This window comes from Phocoena phocoena, chromosome 14 (genome assembly GCF_963924675.1).
Source record: "Phocoena phocoena chromosome 14, mPhoPho1.1, whole genome shotgun sequence".
NCBI classification, from domain to species: Eukaryota; Metazoa; Chordata; class Mammalia; order Artiodactyla; family Phocoenidae; genus Phocoena; species Phocoena phocoena.
Genome location: NC_089232.1, coordinates 74,635,319 through 74,655,365, shown reverse-complemented (window position 1 = coordinate 74,655,365; position 20,047 = coordinate 74,635,319). Strand labels below are relative to the sequence as shown.

Genomic DNA, 20,047 nt, shown 5'->3' with positions numbered 1-20,047 from the left:
GACAACTTAGGCTCCACTTCCTATAGTGACCTTGCTCTCTGCATCTTGCAGGATTCCACGAACCCACAGGGCTGAGGAAAAGGAAAAAGGCGGTACAGGGGTCCTATGACCCGGCTTCCACCCTCCCTCTCTTGGGAATAGAGGTTCTGGCCCTACAAGTCCAAGTCTGCACCTCACTACGTGCCTCTCCACAGGAGAGAGGCTGCTGGCTCAGGAAGAGCACAGGGCTTGGGGGTGGTCAGAAGAGGCTGGGGGCAGCCTGGCCAGGCGCGTCGTGGTCCCGGATGTACTGTAAGATGTCCGTCTCGTCCATGGCTTGGATCTGCTGCTGCTGCTTCTGCTGCCTGGCCACAGCCTCAGATGAACCCGCCCTGGGGGGAACAGCTGGTTTTCTGAGTAGCGCTGGCTTAGCTGCCACTGGAGGCTTGGGCTTGGGCTGGGGCTGAAGCTGGGGTTTGGACTCAGCCCCCAGGTTCAGAATCTGGTCCAAGTCCTCTTCGACTCTAGAGAATCAGAGGGAGAAGCCCTGAGCACAATCTCCTGCAAAAGGGACAAGGTGCCCCCTGTCAAGGCAGGCACCCCTGCAGGGCACTGGGCTCGGTCCCCCCGCCTCCCAGACTCGCCCTTCCACCCATCCGCCCCCCCGGGGAGGAACTGAGGGGCAGGGCTCTCCTTCCCTGCAACCCCGCAGCCCAGCGCGAGCAGAGCCGGCCCCTTGGCAGCCTCTGCAGGACTGCTTTTCGGGTGACCCCACTCCAGACAAGCTGGCTCCTTTAGGTGACTTTTCCTTCAACCCTTCAAGAAATAACAGTAACAGCTGTCACATACGGAGCTCCTGCTCTGGGCCATGCACTTTAGACCCATTCTCTTTTGCTATCCTCAACAACCCTTGGGGAGGTACAGCACAATCTTCACCCTGCAGATGCGGACGCTCAAGTCCTAGGAGGCCGAGCCACCTGCCTGAGGTGAAAGCATGTGGCCGGCCTGAGTTGGAACCAGTAAGTCTGACTTGGGATGCTGGGCTCTCATCCAGGCCAAGTTCAGCCAGAGAAAGAATGAATGAGGGGCTCTAAGCCATCGAGGGGTGGGGTCTGCCGGCCCACAGTGTCCCCTGGTGGGCCACCCGGGTGTTCGTTAGACACGGCCCACCGAGGGCTAAAGCCAGCCTCGGCCATCAGCCACCAAGACTCCGCCACGCCCCGGACCTGACAGCCTGTTGGTGCAACTGAAGGCCGCAGCAGTGCGACGGTCACTCAGGACCAGCCCAAGTCCTGAACAGCAGGAAAGAAAGGCAGCCCCGCTCTGCCCTCTGCCCAAGGGAGCTCTTGCTGCCAGCTCCTTGTGCAAGGACTCAACTCCTGCAGACCAGATGCACAGCGAAAAGACCCATTCAACCCATCCCCCAACCCGCCCACCCAATCAACGTTGGGCTGGGTACCTACCACAGCCGGCCTTCTCCGCATCCATTAATTCATTGAGTAATCACAAGACACTGTCTGGTAGCAGATGTTAGCTCCATTTTACAGATGTGAAAACTGGGGCACAGAAAGATGAAGGGCCTGGCCTGGGGCCCACAGCTAGCTGGGGACAGGGGAAGGAGGGCAGAGGCACTGCAGGCAGAAGACCGGTGGGCCTCGTGCAGGCCACTTGGCCTCTCCAAGCTTTGGTTTCCCATCTGCCAAATGGGAAGAGCGGCATCACCCCACAGGGTTACAACCCCGTGTACAGAGACTCGCAGTGCGGCAGGCGGAGTGCGGTTCCCTCCCTCATCCTGCTACTCCTTCGGTGGCCTCAGCCCACCCCACCTGCCTGGTCCTCCGTCTCCCTATCTGGGAACGGGCTCCAGCTCAGACAGCAGCACGGCTGAGTAAAGGCAGGAGCAGAGGGAAGGCACCTCTGGCCAGAACAACTCCCGGCACCACAGGGCCTGGCAGAGGTCTACATGAGGGTGGAGGTGCCCTTCCCGGGAAGGGCTGCCTGCCAGGTAGCAGCTACTGAAGGGGCAGTGGGTCACCCTGCCTGCTTCCTGGGTCAGCCTCCTGTGATGCGGCATAGGCCCCAAGGGGAGAATTCAGAGCCTCCCACAGATGGCAGAGAAGCGAGCAAAAGGTGTCCCTCCAGACCCAGAGGGACTGACCCAAGCCAGGCCTTGAAAGAGTGAGTTCCAGGCAATCCCAGGAGGCATCACCCTGGGACAGGCTGGCTCCTCCTGGCAAGTTCAGCTCAGCTGTGTCCCCGCTCCCTCCAAGTGCTGCCCTTCCCTAAGCCCCCCTGGGGCAGGTGCTGGCTTGTCCTGTGTCCTCCACTGGAGGCTGGGTACCCAGGAAAAGCTCTGGGGGACTGAATCACCCTCAAACAGGGGCCCTTAGGGAAACAAAGCAGCAGCTAAAAGCTTGTGTCGGAGTTCAGGATTTATACTGCTTGGCAAAGCAATGACTCTTTGGAGCGAATCAGGAGCTGGATTTGCTCTGAGGCAGAAGGTGGGGCAGTCACACCCGGGATAGAGGTGGCCACACAGCATCTCTTGCCAAGCACCCTATTTCCAACTGGGCTCCCTGAGTCACGGGTAAAGACAGGTCGCACGGACACAAGGTCCAGCTCCCCTCCCTTCCAGGCCCTGCAGGTGTGAGGTCAACCACTGAGGCCACTCCTCTTCCCCAGGTCTCTGCAGAACTTGACTAAAGACCCAAACTGGGGCCCCAGAGCAAGAGGGAACGGGGGTTTCTCAGCCTCCAAACCCAGCTCAAGTGCCCCTCCATGCTGCCTCAGGATGGGATGGCAGATGCCAGTGGTGGAATGAAGGGGTGATGAAAGCACTGATGGATGGATGAATATTAGAAAGTTTATCATAAGGAAGCCCGGTTACCACCTGCATAGTCCCAGGACACACACAAAGAAAAATAAAATATGGTTCCTGCTCTCAAGAGGGTAATTCTTTCTTTACCAGATGTCTGGCAGAGCAAAGGCAGGGTCACAGGACTCACATTCTCTAAGGCAGTGACTCCCAGAGAGCCCTGTGGGATGTAGGAGGCCTTACAAAGGAAAGGGTCCCAGGGACCAACCGGAACGTGAAATGCTGCGTTGGCATCGCCCTTGAGCCACGCGTGCCCACACACTAAAGGCCTGGAAAGTCCTGCTTAACCCGGCCATCTGGCCACAGAAACCATTTGAAGGTAACACCTTTCAAACCCCCCAAACCGGCATTCTGCAGAACATGGGCTGGAAAGTGCCAGTGTAATGGATTTAATATAAACGACGCCCCAAGGTCCTACTGGGTCTGCCCCGCTAGGACATGCTGAGTCCTGGCAACGGCAGAGGCTCCCCGGGGCTGACCTGCTTCCCTGGGCCTCAGTGTCACCCCGAAGCACATAACAACAGTCCCAGCTTCTCCCAGGGAGCACTGCTGCCTGGGTGTCAGCGGTGAGGACACAGGATGAGTGTGAACAGCTGCCAGGGGCCATGGGGAGATGTAATGACAAGGAGCCGTCGCCGTGACTCAGGCTCGGCGGGCACTCGGAAGGCTGACAGCCCGCGGTTGCTAACGAGGGGGGGTGGTGACAGCCTCCTGGGATCGCATGTCCAGCGCCACGTAACTCTTCCTGGAAAGAGAGAGCTCAGAGTCCCGTAGACGGCCAGGCTCGGCCTGCCTCCTGGGGACATAGATGATGCGATGCAGAGACGCACAGTACCCAGCGTGCTGAGGAAGCAGCAGCACGAGCAGAAGCCCAGGGAGAGCCTGTCGGCCCCGGGGTGGGAGGCGGAGCTGCCAGCCTCTCCTCCTCCAAGCGCTCAGAGTTCTGGAAGGTGGGAGGATGGGACACAGGCAGGCTGACCTGGGTTCCAATCCCCGCCTGTCACCTGGGAGCTGGGGGCCTTGGGCCAGTTACCTCTCCCACCCTCCATTTTCTGTAAAAAGGAGAAAATAGCACCTCCGTGGAGGGTGAGGGTGGGAGGCGGCGCTGCTGTGAGGATTAAATAAGATAACATGTAAAGAGCCCAGCATACTGCTTGACACACAGCACACACCTCGCGGCGGTCAGGTGTGCACATGTTCTGTCAATCGACCTCCACATAACAGGCTAAGCCTCGCTCTCCCCTCCATAAGGCCTGCCGACGGGTGCCTGCCACTGCCCAGAACATCTGCACTTTGCTCCCCCGACGTGCGCTGTGTGCTACCAAGTCAGTTTTATATATCTGTTCCCAAACCTGCTGATGCCAGTTATACTTGCTCGTGCAATCACATAATTTATTCTTTATATACACTATTTGTATACATGAAGTCCTGTCTTTCTAGAATCTGATGAGCTGCTGACAGCCCCCCACCCAACCCTTTCATCGCACCCCATTTGCTGCCTCCTGGTCAGCTCCCAGCCACAGGCTCCTGTCTCTGATGGGTCGGGATTCCCTCCCTCAGAGCCCAAGGATGGTGAAGTGCCCCCAGACTGGATGGGTCCCTGGCTCTGTCCAGGCCACTCTCAGACCTGGTAAAGCAGCACTGGGGACAGATGGTACCTGAACAGCTCCTCGGAGGCCTCCCTGCAGCCTGGGCGGGACGTGGGTCCTCCACCCCCGTGGGCGGCTGGCAGCAGTAAGGGGTCACCCAGGGGGACGGCTCCGCCGAGGTCAGGATCGTCAAACAGCTTCAGGGCTGCGGAGAAGACAGCAGCAGAGGGGTCAGAAGAAGTCCTAGCCTGTCCTTGGCTGCCTCCGGGGTGCAGGGTGGAGAGAGTCTGGCCCAACCTCCTGGCACAGCCAGGAGACAGGAAGCAATATTGTCACTTCGGTCTGCAAGGCAGATTGCAGAAGTACCAGAGGAATGGGGCCACGTGGGGCAAGAGACATGTGCTCACGGGGGCCTGCAGCCCCGGCCCCCGCCTCCCTCCACGCTGGGCCAGAGCCACCTGATGGCACCCCTCCCGGTTTCAAGTCCTTGCGGCCTCCCCACTGCTTTTAGGAGGAAACAGCCTCTTTAGCTCACAGCCCGGGCTCCCCATGGCCCCGGCCAGTGGGATCTCTTAGCTCAGCCCCCAGGGCTGCACCCCAGTCTTCCTACAAGCGCTCACTGAGCGCCAACCACTGGCCCGGGGCTGCCAGCTCTGGGATGCAGTGGTGAGCAGACACGGCTCTGACCACAGCCTCTGCCTTCGAGGAGCCGGGGTCTACTCCCCACCCTCTCCCCATCTCCACTGCTCAACGCTGCCCTTCGTGAAAGGTAACTGCAGCTTCTTCGCCTGGAATGTGCTTTGTCAGCAGCCCTGGCAAACTCCGCTGACCTTTCAGGATCTAGCTCAGGTACAGTTCCTCCACCTGACCCTCACCCAGGAAGCCTTCCCTGGGGTCCCCACAAGCACGGACGTCCTGCTAAGACCTGTTACAGGCCCAGGCTAGCCTCTAATGTTCAGGAGATGTCCTGTCTCCCTCAGGGAGGCCCTGAGGCCAGAACTGTGATTCCCTCATCCAGGTGTTCTCGGCCCCAGCACAGTGCCTGGCCGTCAGTGGGCGCCTGGTGCAGGCTGAATTAATGGGTGACATCAGTTCCCTACCCTGGATGCAAACGCGGGCGGGGATAGGAAGGGTCAGAACAGGCACGAGTGTGGAAGTCCCAAGGCTGCTCAGCTTCCCTGGTCCAGCTCTGCGCTGGACCCTCCCTCGGGGTCCCTGCAGGGGACACAGAGCCTCTTGTTAGACTCCAAGTCATGCAGAGCCCCAGCAGGCCGGAGGCAGGCCAGCGTCCACTCTCCACCTGGTGCCCACATCTGGCTGCAGAGGTAACAAAGGTACTTCTACACCAGTCACAACCCACACTTTTCAAAGCAGCAAAGAAAACCACTCTTTGCTTCTGAGGGATGATTAGAATAAACATACAGCCCTGGAACGTTCCAGGCGATGGGGACACAAGGTGTGAGACTAGATTTCTCCAGCAGAAAATCTCTCCACTGACTGCATCTGCAGCGTGTTGACAGGCGAGCCGTCCTGCTCGCGTGTGGTGGGTCCAAAGCCGCTCGCAGAGCTTGGCTGGGTCACCCGGGAGACACCGACAGTGAAAGGAACACCCCCGGGGCTCTACTTACAGTCCCTGGGGGGCGCGTCCTCTGCGGGGCTCCGGGGAGAGGGCTTCCCGCCCGGGCCAAAGAGCCCCTCGTCGGGGTCCACCTCCTCATCAAAGATGGAGAGACAGGGCGAGGGTTTGGGCTTCACGGCCACTTCCTCCGGGCGTTTCTTGGGCTTCTTGGAGCTGGGGAATCACAGACAGAATTCGAGGTTAGCACCTCTCACAAGAGCCCTGCCGGCCAGCCACACAGGCACTGGGCAGGCTTGAGCTTGTGTCGCATAGGAGCTTTCCAAGGAGCGACAGTGAGCTGGGGACACGCTGCTACATAAGCAGCCCAGCCTTGCGCCCATGGCTGCTGTGGGGTATGTGGCAGGCAGGAGGCTGTCTGGACTACACAACTGACTGCAGACGACTCCAGCCCTGAAGGGCCAGCAGGACAGGCCACAGGCCACAGGCCGTGCCCTCCTTCCGGAGCTGCGAGGCCACTCCACCTCAGCACCCCGGGGGCCAGGCTCATCACAGAGCCACCGACAGCCGCTCGGACACAGGGATGGACGCACGTGAGGCTGCACACCTCAGGGCCTGGACCCAGGGGAGAACAGAAGGCAGCCTTGGTCAATGCTCCCTTGTTTCCACCCACACATCCCCCCTTCCCTTGAGCGGTCTAACCTCTGTCGTTCCAGACAACACTTCAGTCCCACTGAGCCAACATCACCTCCTTCGGGAAACCCCTCTGGCTACTCAGAGCCCCAGTCGCCTCTGCACCCCTTGGGTCCCTTTGCGTCTCATTCATCGACTGGCCAAGGTCCTGCTTGGGGCCAGACACTGCTGTGGGAAACCAGGAGGGGACTCGAGGAAGCTTCGGGCCCCAGGAGGGCTTTATTTCCCGATCCGGGTGGTGGTTACACAGCGGATGTGTCAGCCTTCAGGGAGCTGAAGACTGCAGATCGACACACGTCACTGGAAGGTATGGCGCCAGGAAATAAACAAACTTGGTTTTATTTTAACAAGGTGATCCGAGCCCTGCTGGTGGTGCCTAAATTAGCCATTTTAAGCTTCCTGCAAACAACAGAAATAAGCTTCTAACTGGAAGTGGGGTTTCCGTGCGCCTGTCTGCCTGGAGGGCCGTTCCACTGGACCGAGGTCACCAGCTGAGCCCATGCGGGCGATACTATGCAAACTGGGCTGATACCACCGTAAACAACGCACAGATTAACCAGCAGCAGATAAACACAGCAGCAGGGCGGCCCTGGGTGTAGGAGGCCAGGGCGCTCAGAGGTGGCTGTTCCCACGGTCTGGATTTAGATGTCTGCTAGAATTTCAGTCTCCCGGTGGAGGTGGGGAGAAGCTAGGAAAGGTGAGGCTGCACCTGCTGGAAGGCCGCGGGACCAACACTTCTCGGCGCTCAGGGCCGAGGCCCCAGCGGGAAGATCTCTCTCAGCAGACGAGGAAACGGTGGTTCAAGAAGCTGGGTGTCTGCTCAAGGCCACACGGCAGGCAGGGCCAGGGACTCAGTGGCCACACACCAGTCCCTGCACTTTTCTCCATCTCGGGCACAAGCCAGATGGGCTCAGGCCACAGGCCACCAGGGCCACACCTCCGCTGTGGTGCCATCCCCAGGTCCTGCCTGTGGTGCTGGACAAGGTGAAGGGAGCCTGGGCTTCTCCAGAAACTTCATCTGCGCTTCCTCACACGTCTTAAGGAGTCAGGGTGTCCTGCTCTTCCTGGGGTGTCTTCCCCTTCTGCCTCACAGAGCAGGCAGAGCCAGCGCCGCTCTAATGACCCCTAGTAAGCGGGTACCGACGCGGCCCTGGCCTTCGGGGCAGGCCAGCTGGAGATGGCCATAGCCAGCCGAGACCCGCTGAATGAGAACCCCAGCAGTAGGCCCCGGGAGCTGCTTGTGTCCCTGTGGACTCTGATGACCGGCCGTGTTTGGGAGCCACTGGACCAGCCAGGGGGCTGCGGGCTCTGTCCCACGGCTGTCCCTCAATTACCCGTCGCAGCCGCCCTTTGCTTGGCTGTGCTTCTGCACCCGGCAGGGGCTGCAGCAGTGAAGGGCGGGGAGCCCCCAGCAGGGAGCTCGCAGCCAACGTCCGCAGGTCCACCCTGCTCGGAACTGGAACCGGCAGCTCTGAAACCACCCGTGGGGAAGGCACACACACATCCTCCCCAGCAGACTGGCCCCCTGGGGCAGGGGCTGGGGGCTTCCCACCCACCAGAAATCAGAGGGAGCACAGAGAGAAGGGAGGGTCTGAAGAACAAAGGAAGTAAACGGACAGACGTGATTAATTATCTCTGGAGGAGCCAGGCAGAGATTTCAATGATTTCCCTTCTTGCACCTACTTCTGGTTCGGAGAGCACAAATTAGGCCTGGCTTTCCTGCTATGTGAGTTTTCCTCTCAAATCCGATGAATGTTCCTGTTTTTCTCCCTGGAGACATTTTTTATCTTCTGTGTCTCGAACTGAAATAAAGCGACTCTACAGCCCATGGGGCTGCTCAGTCAGGCACCATCTGAACCCCACCCCGTTCCTCCCGGGCCATCCTCCGTCTCCCCGACTACCCCCGACCCGTCTCCAGGGGAGACAAAGAAGAAGAAACATGGAGCTTTGATGGCTGAAAGCCCCAGGGTCCTGTCCTGGTTTAGCCCCAAATTCTGGGGACTCAGCAGTGTGCCTGGTCCAGAGCAGACACTCAATAAATATTAGACAAAAGAACAGATGGATGGAGGGGTGGCGCAAGGATGGACAGACAGACAGACGGATGGGGGGAAAGGGAGTGAAGAGAGAGGGGCAGCCAGCATCATCTCAGACAGAGGCCTTCCACCCCACGGCTCCTCCTCCAGGGATCTCGCAGGCACCCCAGCTGGTCTCTCCAGTAGCCCCTCGGCCCTCCCGTAAGAAAAGCTCATCCTTTCACTCGGAGTGAATTCTATGTGCCAGCGCTTGGGAAGTACCTCTCATGGGCAAGAACCTGTGCTGGGTGATGAGGGCACAGAGGTGAGGAAGACCTGGCACTGTCCCCAGAAGCTCACAGCCGAGCAGGGTCACAGACATACACCCGTCATCACCACACAGGGCACTCATTCCGTGATAGCCGGAGCCCTGAGGAAGGAGCCAACCCAGCCCGAGCGCTTCCTAGGGGAGGTGGTGTAGAGGTGGGCAGTGACCTGTGGGGCTGAGGGCAGAAGACTGACACAGGCAGAGAGACCCTCAATCTGTGAGGGGCTGCGGGACCGGGCACCACCGGGAACCCAGTGCCCCGTGAAAGCTCTGCTCCTGGTTCCTGGAGGAACGACCAGGGCCCGGACTGGGGAAAATGAGAGCAGGGAGGCCGTCAGAAGGCAAAGTGCTGATAAATGTGGATTGCTGAAGTGACCCGTGGGCAGAAGGGACAAGTTTAGGATGGTGCCAGATTCTGACTCAGGGACAGGACAGGCATTTCAATGTCAGGTGAGTCACTCAGACTCCAAGCCCGTTCCCTCCCCTCCCTCACACATCGTGTGAGCGTGGACTCAGACTGCACACACGGCTACGGTCCTGGCGCCCCCTCTGTCCCCCCTCAGCTCCTTTCCACCCGCATCCACCCGGGTGCCCGCAGGACACACCACCCAGTTCTGCTGTGCCCGCCACCAGCACACCCTCTGCACGGAGCCATAAATGATGCCCCCCCTTCTCCCTCCTCCAAAGGAAGGCTGGTGCGATCAGACTCCTGTCACCAGGGATGGGGCAACTGAGCATCAAACAGTGGGGTCTGCAATGGACGGAACTGCAGCTGCCGACCTTGTGCGGGTTCCCGCACAGCACGGGTTGCAGGAGGTCGGGGGTGGGCGGTGGTGGGGGGAGGTCCCTGGACTGGTGCAGGCACATTGAACCGCGCTCCTGCAGTGCACACGCGTGTGCACGCGCAGACGTCAGCTTTCCTGCTGTGTGTGCCTGATAGAAGACAGATGTCCAGGCCAGGCCACATCCTGCAGGCGGGCGGGGAGCGCGCATGAGTTACAGGCAGCAGGTGCCACAGCTGACAGCTCTGACAGGCCAAGGCGCGGCCCTGCTCCACGGGGCTCAGGCGGCTCTGGTGACAGGGACTGACACGAGAACGTCCTCCCCTCCGGCCACCCGGGGGGCTCGTGTCAGTGTTCCCGGATGCACCTGCCCCTGTGACAGATCCCCGATGGGGACCAAGGGCCCAGGTCCTGAGTGCACTTGAGTCGCAGAGGCATCTGCTAGACTAAGCAGAAGACGGTGGATCCTTCTGAAGCCAAGACTCACAGACAACATGACTGTTACCTTCAGAGCCAGGGCGATACTACATCAGACACGGAAATCAACTCTGTTCCAAGCGTGTAACGTTCCTGCTTCAAAATACAGCACTTTTTAATCTTAAATTCACTTTTTTTTTTTTTTTCCATTAGCGAAAATTCTCGGAGTGCCAGTAAATGAACTTGTGACGTTCATTCCAGGACAATGTGATTTGCAGCAGCGCTAGGCAACGGGCTTCCGCTGCGACCCGGCCACAGGAGTCGCGCCAATCACGGAGGACAGGCATTCACCCTGTGGGCCCACACCAGCCTCGCTGGGCCAGGGGATTCAGGGAAGCACCAGAGGAAGGGTGAGCAGGGTTGGGAAAGCTGTGCTCCAGGCAGAGAGAAGACACCCGTGAAAACGCTGAGGTGGGAAGGGCTTGGTATGTTCAAGTGCCCAACAACTGGACGGCAGGTGCGTGGAGGGAGGAGGGGGAGGGTCTGAGGGGAAGTCGGGCCACATCCCGCAGGGCCGGGGATGGGGGCATTATGACCGGTCTGAGGGAGGACCCCCTGGAGGCGGATGCAGGAGAACCTGTGTACGACCCCAGGCCAGTCATCTCACCCTCTGAGTGTCTCCTTATCTGTTCAGTGGGAATAAGGAATGATCTGGAAGGTGCAAAGTGGAGCCTGTATGCTGCTGGGCAAAGCAGAGGCCTGTGATCACAGGCACTGCTTGAGGATGTCTAGCTCACATTGTGTTTTGTCCCAACTGCCTCCATTCTGGGCTCTACAAAGTAAACCGGCCAGTCCAGGTAGCTGCCCTGGATGCCCATCATTTGCTCCTTTCCCACAAGTCACACTCTCAGCGGCCCCAGCCTGACTCTCCAGGCCGCTGGGCACCCACCGCCCCGCGAGGGACCAGGACCTCAGGGACCTCTCTCTCTTCTCAGCTTGTGGGGGATGACATTTCTCCTTCTCTGCACAGGGGCGGCCAAACGCTGCCCCTCACCCACCACAGCAGCAGCACCAAGAAACCAGGGCGGCCCGGCTGAAGGGGCTCTGCCACCCCCGGCTTGAAAGGAAAACTCCCAACCCTGATCACACCCACAGCGGCCCCGACAGACCGTATGAACAAACAGGCAACCGCCAGGCCAGATATAAACAGAACCCACAACCTGCAGCCACCGGCCCAGGAAGCCACACAGCAGTCTCTGCAGCTATGGCCCCAGTGGCCGGGCCTTGATCGGTAACTGCCAGCCTCCCTCGTCTACACCCTGCTTCCCGCTTATTAGGCCCAGCGACAGGCAACTATGCTCCCCAAGCGAACACGCAGGCTGCAGGCCGCCCCACTTCTGGTTAGGCCTCTGGCTTTCACATGCCAATAGTCTCCAGTCAGGCAGACCCGAGCCTTCCCCTTCTGCCACCAGAAATCTTTCCCGCTCCCCGCCTGCCTGTGAGTCTCTGCCCAAACGCAGGTGATGGTGGCTGAGCCCCCTGCTATGGCCTGCTCTGAATAAGTGGCCTTTGCGTGTTCTCATCTGGGCAGTCTTCGTTTATTCCAATACCCACAACGATACTCCGAACGCTGACGTGACCAGTGGACGCTGGTGGTCCTTGCGGCGAAGAACACCCATCCCCTACATCACCCGCCATGGAGAGCAAATGGACCGGGGCTGTGAAGTGGGCACCTGGCACAGGTGGGCGTCTCGGTCTGGGGGTGATGGGGTAAGTCCTGGACCAGTAGTCAAGAGGACGCAGCTCCTGCTTGGACCACGCCCCAGACCGTGTGATCTTGGAGAGGCTCCTCAATTATAACCACAAAGACGCTGGAGGTGAGGCAAAGGCCCTTGTGTGCACAACACACGAGGCTGATATCTGCATGACGACAGGAAATGGAAAAGCTGCCTTTTCCATTTCAATTGTGTACTTTAAACACCCAAGGGCTTTTTCAGAGCAAAGTAAACCTGAAATAGTGTTAACATCATACAAAGGAAATTTCCTGTACTTCATCCCGTTTTACCCTTACAATCACTGGGCCTGGACTTTAATTTACAAAGAGAGAAACTGTGGCTTTTGAGAAGTTCAGCAACCCACCCAGGGCCCACCGGCTGCTAAGTGGCAGAGCCGGGACTTGAACCTGGGACAGTCAGCCGCTAGCCCTGCTCTGGGGTGACCACACATCTTAGGCTTTCCTGCTTTTCCATCCAGTGGCCTTCAAACCACGCTCAGGGGCCCTGGCCTTCTGCAAAGCTGCCCAGGGCCGCCACTGAGATGGGCTGAGGCTGAGGGGCAGAGATCCAGTCCCCACTCCTGTCCCAACCCGGCCAACTTTACTTCTGTCTGTTTTATATATCAGGGTCCTGTATGAGATTTCTCTAGAACCAAAGCGTCTTGCTACTCAGTTAGAAAAGTGGAAGGCACTGTTCCATGTGTTTGTCCCTGACACTTCTATTCACTCAGGACAGACTCTGGGCACTGCCGTGGATGGGGAAACCCATGCCTGTAGGGGGTGCTGTGGTCACCCCTAACGGTAGCTGATGCTGCAATCACCGTGACAGCTCTAGGGTGAGACGAGGGGGCCCACCGTGCCCCCTGCACGCTCCTTGTTTGGACCCAGCACGGGCCGAGGCTAAGTGCTGTGCGTGGAGGTACAGCGCGAGGCCGCCAGCCCTGGCTCACAGCCCCGAGAGTGATCAGGAAGAACGGCCCTCCAGCAGGAGACCAGAGAGGGAGACCCGAGAGACAGTGGTGGGCCGTGGGCTGAGAGTAACAGGAAAGGCCTCCCTGAGCCCGCCTACTGGAACCCCTGTGAGTGGCAGAGCCTGGCGGCTGGTGGACCTGCTCTCTGCATCACTGTCCTCCTGCTTCTCCAAGACTTCTGCTGAGCTCGGTTTGGGGGCTCCTCAAACATGAATTTGCCTGTGGAGCATGCCAAGAGCTCGTTAAAACACAGGTTCTTGGGCCCCATCCAGGTTCGAGGGAGCCTGAGGTAGAATCTGCATTTCTAACCAGCTCCAGGTGGTGCAGAATTCCCGGCCGGGCTCTATCCTGGAACCCTAAAGGGGCCGTAAGCTCAAAAGGGATAGCCGGGATACTTAGCAAGAAGCGTCCGAGGAGGAGCAGCTCCTGGGGCACCTCGTGAGGTGGGGTGAGGCCAAGCTGTCCCTGCAGAGCTCCTGTCCCTGGGGGTCGCCTCGCTTCTCTATCTTGGAGATGGTGGTGAGGCGATGGCTGGCCTTACTGTGGTCATCATTTCACACTACGCAGGTGTATCGCATCATCACGTCGCACACCCTAACCTTACACATGCCACACATCAATTTCATCTCAATAAAGCTGGGGGGGAGATAAGTAAATCTTGGGTTAGTAGATCTGGGGGCGCCTGGCAGCGTGCCGGAAGTCTTAAGAACCACAGAATGATCCCAGAGTAGCCGTTCCACCCAAATAGAGGCAAGATATTTTTATACTAAAACACATACGGTTATATTATGAAAGATATAGCAAAATCTGTATAAATATTTATGACAAAACACATGATTCACTTTCCAAAGAAACGTCCAGCTTCACCACTTGAGGCCACGGCACAGGGCCCCGGGTGCTGGCTCCCCCTCCTTTGAGCAGACAGCAGGAAGCCCAGTCTTACAGGAGCCAGCCTGTCCCTTGGGAAGCTGAGGGTCCTCAGGGACCTGAGGCCTGGAGGTTGGGGAGCTCCCTGGACACTGGGGGAAGAGGAGGGGGCAGCGGGCCTTGTGGATGGGCAGGGTTTGGAAAAGCAGGGAGGACTTCCCAACACAGGGGAATTAAGTCCTTAAAGACCCCTTCACTGGAGAGGCACAACCAAGACCCCCAGCAGAAGCTTTTAGGACCTTGCTCTGGGTCAGGTGACTGGGGGGAAAGCTCAACAGAATAAACACTCCATACATGATCAAGTTCTTTCATTGCCTGTAGTAGCAAAAACCTACGGAAAACACCACAGTGTCCCCCAGCGGGGGCCTGGGAATGCCATTTCCAGCACATCAGCCTGATGGGCTAGCACCAAGTTAAGAATGTACAAGTCTCTTTACTGATCCGGAAAGACCCAGTATGTAAGCTGAAAAAAAGCAAATTATGGAATGGCGCACATAACGCAGTTCCATTTTGGTAGTAAAACATGAATATCCAAAAGTGTATACCTTTCACGATGAAAGGGCTTTTAACGGTGTTTTCAATATTCCTACACTAATCATACATTATTTGAGTTACAATTTAAAATGTTCCTCGCAGAGTATTTCCAGCAGAAGGCAACACTATTATGGGAGAGCTTCACCTTTCTCAGGACTGTGAAGTCTCTAAAATAGAAAGTTAAACATGAAAACTGTGTTCCACATGGAAACCGATCGTGAGGACAGTAAGTGCAAGAGCGGAGTGTAAAAAGGCATGTGTACTATGTCTGCAGTTACATGGCCTGGCCGGGACAGGGACACACAAAAATTCCGAAAAGAGGAGCGTGGCAGCGAGGGATCTGGAGGCGGCGAGGGCTTTGTCTATCCTGAGGCACTTTCTAAGCGTGCAGCAGTGCGTCCTTCCCTAATCAAAACCAGGTTTTACAGACAAAGGAAAGCCAGGCTTTGTGCCGTGGCCCCCACCCGTCCAGCAACCCCACAGTGGAGAAACAGCGCCCCGGCGTGGCCACGGCAGGAAGGGCCAGCGCCTGCCGCCTGGAAACGTGGCCGCTTGGGGAAGGCCGGCATCCGGTCCAGATGGGCGCTCAGGGAGGTGGGGGGCTGGGAGAGCAAGGATGCCGCAGCCGCAGCCGCAGAGGAACTGAGGGCACAGGATGGAGAAATACGCACGCCAAGCATAAGTCTCCTGCAAAGAACAGAGTGTTCCTCACCAGAGGGTCGGGTAGGCAGCCGTGTACAAAGAAGTCAACAGGCCCACCTGGGAGTCCCAGGAGAGGCCAAGGGGACACCCTCACTTCAAGGCAGGGCCCTGCCACACACAAGGCACTGGCCAAGTCCCCATGCAACTCTGTCCTCAATTTTCCCATCTCTGAAGGGGGTATAATCCTAGGGCCCTGCCTGCCTCCCAATCTGCTGGGAGGCTGGAATCCGGGGACAGGGCAGGGAGGTGACACCAAGTCCTGACTCTGCCATCTGGGGCTGGATGAATTTGGATGAGCTACTTGACTCCAAATGTCAGCTTCCTCACACACAGAACGAGCCCGGTGCCAGAACCCGCTTCCTAGGGCACCATTTCCCAAACCAGACCCACAGTGGATCTGGAAAGCAATTTGGTTGAGTCATGACCTTTTAAAAAAAAAAAAGAAATAGAATAGAAAATATCTATTCATGTAAATGCTAATCAGTTCCTGGCATTTAATAAACTCTCAAAAAATGTTAGCTGTTATTATTCCCAGTGGAGACAACAGCACTGACTATTGTCACATTGGTATTAAAAGAAAGACTGGCAGAAGGTCAAAAGCCTCCGGGATCCCTTTTAGGTGCTCAGCTCTCCTCGGATTCAGAAAGGAGGTCCCCGAGTGCAGAGCTGCGGATGGTGCTGGGGCGCAGGGGGTCCCCTGACAGCCAGCACCTCACCCAACCATTTGCTACTGGAGTAAGCAGGGAATTAAAGGCAGCCCTTGCCAACCCCAAAGAGCGTTTTCCTACCCAAAAAAGGAGCTGCTTTGCGAAGCACGTCCTTTAGCCAGAGGCTGGCACAAACCACGCAAGCCCATAGCAGTCTGGCAGCAAGTAACATGTGGTTACTCAGAATAACAGAGAGGCTGAGTTCAAACAAATACAGCCCAACAAGGCCCTCGGGTCGCACAAGGCTGATAAGGAGCAGCTATTACGAACTTCTCCCGACATAACCTCACAGTCACTCCCACAGGCCGCTGACCCCCTCCTAGGACAAGGCCAGTGGGGGTGGGAGGTGCTGTAAGGGCCTGACACCTGGCACCAAGGAGCTGCAGGACCTCCGGCTCTGGCCCCCGTCTCCCCAAGCACCTGGGATCTTTCCCAAGTCTGACTCCTCGTGCCCTCCAGGCTGGTCTCACAGTGACCCTGCAGCCACATGTCGTCACGTGCCCACCCTCACACACCCCACTAGGAGAGGAAGGCCTGCGGGTGGTGGGCAGTGCTCTCTGGACTGTATTTTTCATGCTGTTTAAGTTGAACTTGTCCCTGCCTGATTTCTCTTTGGCTCTAATTTCTTTCTGGAACAGGACCTGCGAGACAGGCAGAGAGAATGTCACTCTGGGTCTGTGGTCTGTCCACCTCTGCAGAGGTGGTGGGGCAGAAAGATGGGGCCATGACATCTAACTCACTTAATTTTCATGAGAGCGGCAAAAGATGGGTGCTATCATTATCCTGCTTTCCTTGCAGAAAACTGAAGGAAAGGGGTAAATTGCCGGGATTCTGGTCCAGGGAGTCTGGCTCCGCAGTCCAGGACAGGACCCTGAGCTCGGTTTGAACCCCAGTACCATTAGCCACCAAGCCGTGCCTCGGGCAAGGCACCTGGCCTCTGCAGACGTCAGTTTCTTTAATCTGTCAAATGGCATAGTAACAGCTGTTTGCGGGGCAGGCTGCCAATGAGACACAGTAGACGAAGTGCAAAGTACAATGCCAGGCGCGTATTAGGTGCTCAAAATCAGCAGTTCCCACCTTGTTTCTTGGTCATTTGGGCCAAGAAGTGAGGGTCCTGGGAGGCGGGCTGAGTCTGTCAGGCTCCCCCTCATCTCCTTCTGGTCGGGAGGTCCTGCCCAACGCCTCAGCCTGTGCCCATTGGAGGGGCCTGGGGAGCCTGGGGTCTGGCTCTCCGGTCTCATCTAGCCTGCAGCCCCTCCCCCAGCTCAGGGTGCTCCCCCAGTGGGAGCTAAAGGCAGGCAGAGGGACAGGAAAGGAGAAGGAACAGGAAGGTGACAGAGTCAGGACACCAAGGGGCCATCAAGACCACAGCTAGTTGCCTCTTCTTCTCCAGTGTACGTGTGTGTGTACGTGTGTGTGCAAGTGTGCGCGTGTAAAGGGGACACAGTCTACCCTGGGGCTCACTCTATCTCCTTCCATCACAGTCAGCAGCTTAGGGGTCACCAGTCCCCCCAAGCCTTACAACCGCCTTGGGGAGGCAGGGCCAAGGTACACAGCAGCTGCCCCAGGGCAGCGGGACACGGCCCAGGGAGCTCCAGTCACGCGTCACACGTCACAGGCTGTCAGCGACGAGCTGGACTGAGAACCCAGGCCTCCTGGGTTGCTGAACTGCCAGGGGTGGGGGCAGCCCTGCCTGGGCTCAGTGCAGAACTGCGGGGCGGGGGGCCACCCTGTGAGCAGGGAGGGGCAGGAGATACCTGGGCTGAGCCCCAAAGACCCAGGTGATGTTGGGAGGAGCAGAGAGCCAGTTCCCTGAGTACCAGGCCCCTAGGGGCAATAACCCAGGGATACCGGTTTCCTCAGACTCCCAGGAGGGAGGGAGGAGCCTGGAGAAAGCCAGACCAGACCGGGGGGGGGGGGGGGGGGGGGGGCCACCCAGAAGAGGAGACCTACCGCATGATGCCCAGAGGGTCCAGGGCCTCCTCTGCCTCGTCCTCTGAGGACTTCCCTGCATCCTGGCCCTTCTGGTCCAGCGTGGGGAGACCCTCACTCTCCACTCGGTCCTGCTGCTGGAAGAAGTCGAAAGCATCCCCATCGTCGCCCCCTTGGCTGTCTGTGTCCAGGACAGAGAAATCTCTGCTGCTGAGATCCGCAGCCCCAGGGGATCTGGTACCTGTGGAGGGAGACAGAGAGGGCGCCTGACACCCACCACCGGGCGGGGTGGGGGGGGGGGGACGACGACGGACGGGACGGGACGGAGGCACTTCCCGGCGCGCAAGCTCCAGTGCCAGCACCCGAGGCTGGGGGCTTCCTGCAGCATCCTGGGACCAGGATGGTGGGTCTGAATGGGGGTGGCAAAGCCTGGGGTGGAGCAGTTACAAGTGGGAGCCTCAGAAGACAGAGGGAGCAGTTCCTGAACCTCTGCAGCCCAGGGCCTGTTGGGACGACAGGCTACAGTCCTCGGGCTGATGGCAGAAGCCAGCCAGTGTACGTGGGTTCCCACAGAACAGTTCCAGAAACGTTTTGCAGTTGCGGAGCCCATCGGGGAGCTCTGCCAACCACGGTTGGAGACCTGCTCCGAGGGTCTGGGTGATTAGACTAGGAACTCAGTGACTGCTCAGCGAGCACATGGAAGATTCGAGAACGCACTGTGATGGCTTCACTACGAACTGGCTTACATAAGCGCTTCTCAAAGTGTGGTCCATAGGCAGGTGTCCACAACAAGGTAACTACAGAAAGGCGGAGCAAGCATCCAGAAACGTCCACAGTACCTCAGAATGCTGTTTGTGACAGACTGGGAATAAAAAAGTCAGTCCTTCCCCACAATGGTTTGAGAAGCGTGGGTTTAGACTACTTGTTTATCTCTATCTAAATAGTTCATTGAATAGCATATTTTTGAAAGCAGTTACTTACAAAGTATATGACCCTGTGGGTAAAGAAGCCACCTATATGCCCCAGAGTGCCTGGCACATAGAATGTGATATGTATACTGACACAGTATGTAGAACTAAGTGATAATGATTACGTTGCATTATATTATGCTTTGTTATTTTATTAGGACAAATGTAAAAATCCCATTCAAAATCTCATGAACCGTCAATTTCATGGAGTGAGCATCATGTAATAAAAAGTTTTACGGGTACAGATTCATTTAAATACTGCAAAAATCCCACGTGAGAGATCCTATCTGTTCCTCCATTTTACAGATAAGGAAACTGAGGCACGGAGAGGCTAGGAAAGTCAGACCATCCTATCCTGCTTCCCCGTAACAGAGAGGGCCAGGAGATGGGGAGTTTCTTCCAGCTACGGATAGGCTGGGGCCCCCTTCCTACAGTCAACGCAGACCCAGAGAGAGGCAAAGGGCGGAGGGCTGTGACCTCAGTAAACAGGAGGGCCGGAGAGACCCCAGCCCGAAGACCCTTGTGGGGGGCGTGGGAAAGGAGAGAAGAAAACCGGTGCTGCAGTCTTACCAGGCTCGGCTTTCCGTGCATTCACCTGTTCCGCTTTTATTTCCCCACCTTGTTATTTTTCAAAATTGGTTTATTTCCTGTTAATTTTCTTCTGAAAAATTCCCATCTGTCTTGGGAAACTAGGAGATTCACGGTACTCGGGAAAAGAGTTAAATGCGGTGAGTGCCCCGCACCCCCGGATGGGAGCCCTCCCCACGCTCCCCCTGCCCCGGGGTGTTGGTGCAGGACGGGGACGCGCCCGCAGCGTTCTGAGTCCAGTAGGTGTGAGTGGGGGTGAGACGTTAGCCATCGCTTCTACAGCGCCTCCTGTGTGGCGAGCTCTGCGCATGTGACTCTCACCAGCACCTGTTAGCCGGGCGACTCCCATCCGACAGACAGGACTAGCGGGAAGACAGGAGCCCGCGGGACCTGGACTGCAAGTGCTCGAGGTTCCCATCACTGGGTGGGAGGGGCTGCCTGGAGCCACGCTCCAACCCTCTCGGTGAGGGGTACCAGCTGAGTGAGGTGTCCCCAGGGACCAGGGCACCAGCCTGGCTGTGGGAGCACAGCCTTCTCCGGACTTTGCAGGCCCCCAGGCCTGGCTGGTGGGAGGCGGAGGCGTGTGTACGGGTGGGGGGAGCTCTGGAGGGGGCTGGCTAGGCGGGGAGTGGCTGGGCTCAGACTACAGAGAAGGGCCCTGGGTGAGCCCCATCCAGCACCCAGATGGTCAGT

The 20,047-nt window shown here is 57.8% G+C and overlaps 1 protein-coding gene across 1 annotated transcript in view; it reads right to left on the bottom strand.

Annotated features, from left to right (window-relative positions):
* Window positions 1-238: 238 nt before the first annotated feature.
* The window catches only part of HS1BP3 (HCLS1 binding protein 3), a 33,548-nt gene continuing 13,739 nt past the window's right edge, over window positions 239-20,047 (bottom strand). Inside the window, exons 4-7 of the mRNA XM_065891582.1 lie at window positions 17,820-18,039; window positions 6,072-6,235; window positions 4,513-4,648; window positions 239-503 (exon numbers count right to left, since the gene is read on the bottom strand). Coding sequence (XP_065747654.1) covers window positions 239-503; window positions 4,513-4,648; window positions 6,072-6,235; window positions 17,820-18,039 — 785 coding nt within the window. The remainder of the gene's footprint in view (window positions 504-4,512; window positions 4,649-6,071; window positions 6,236-17,819; window positions 18,040-20,047) is intronic.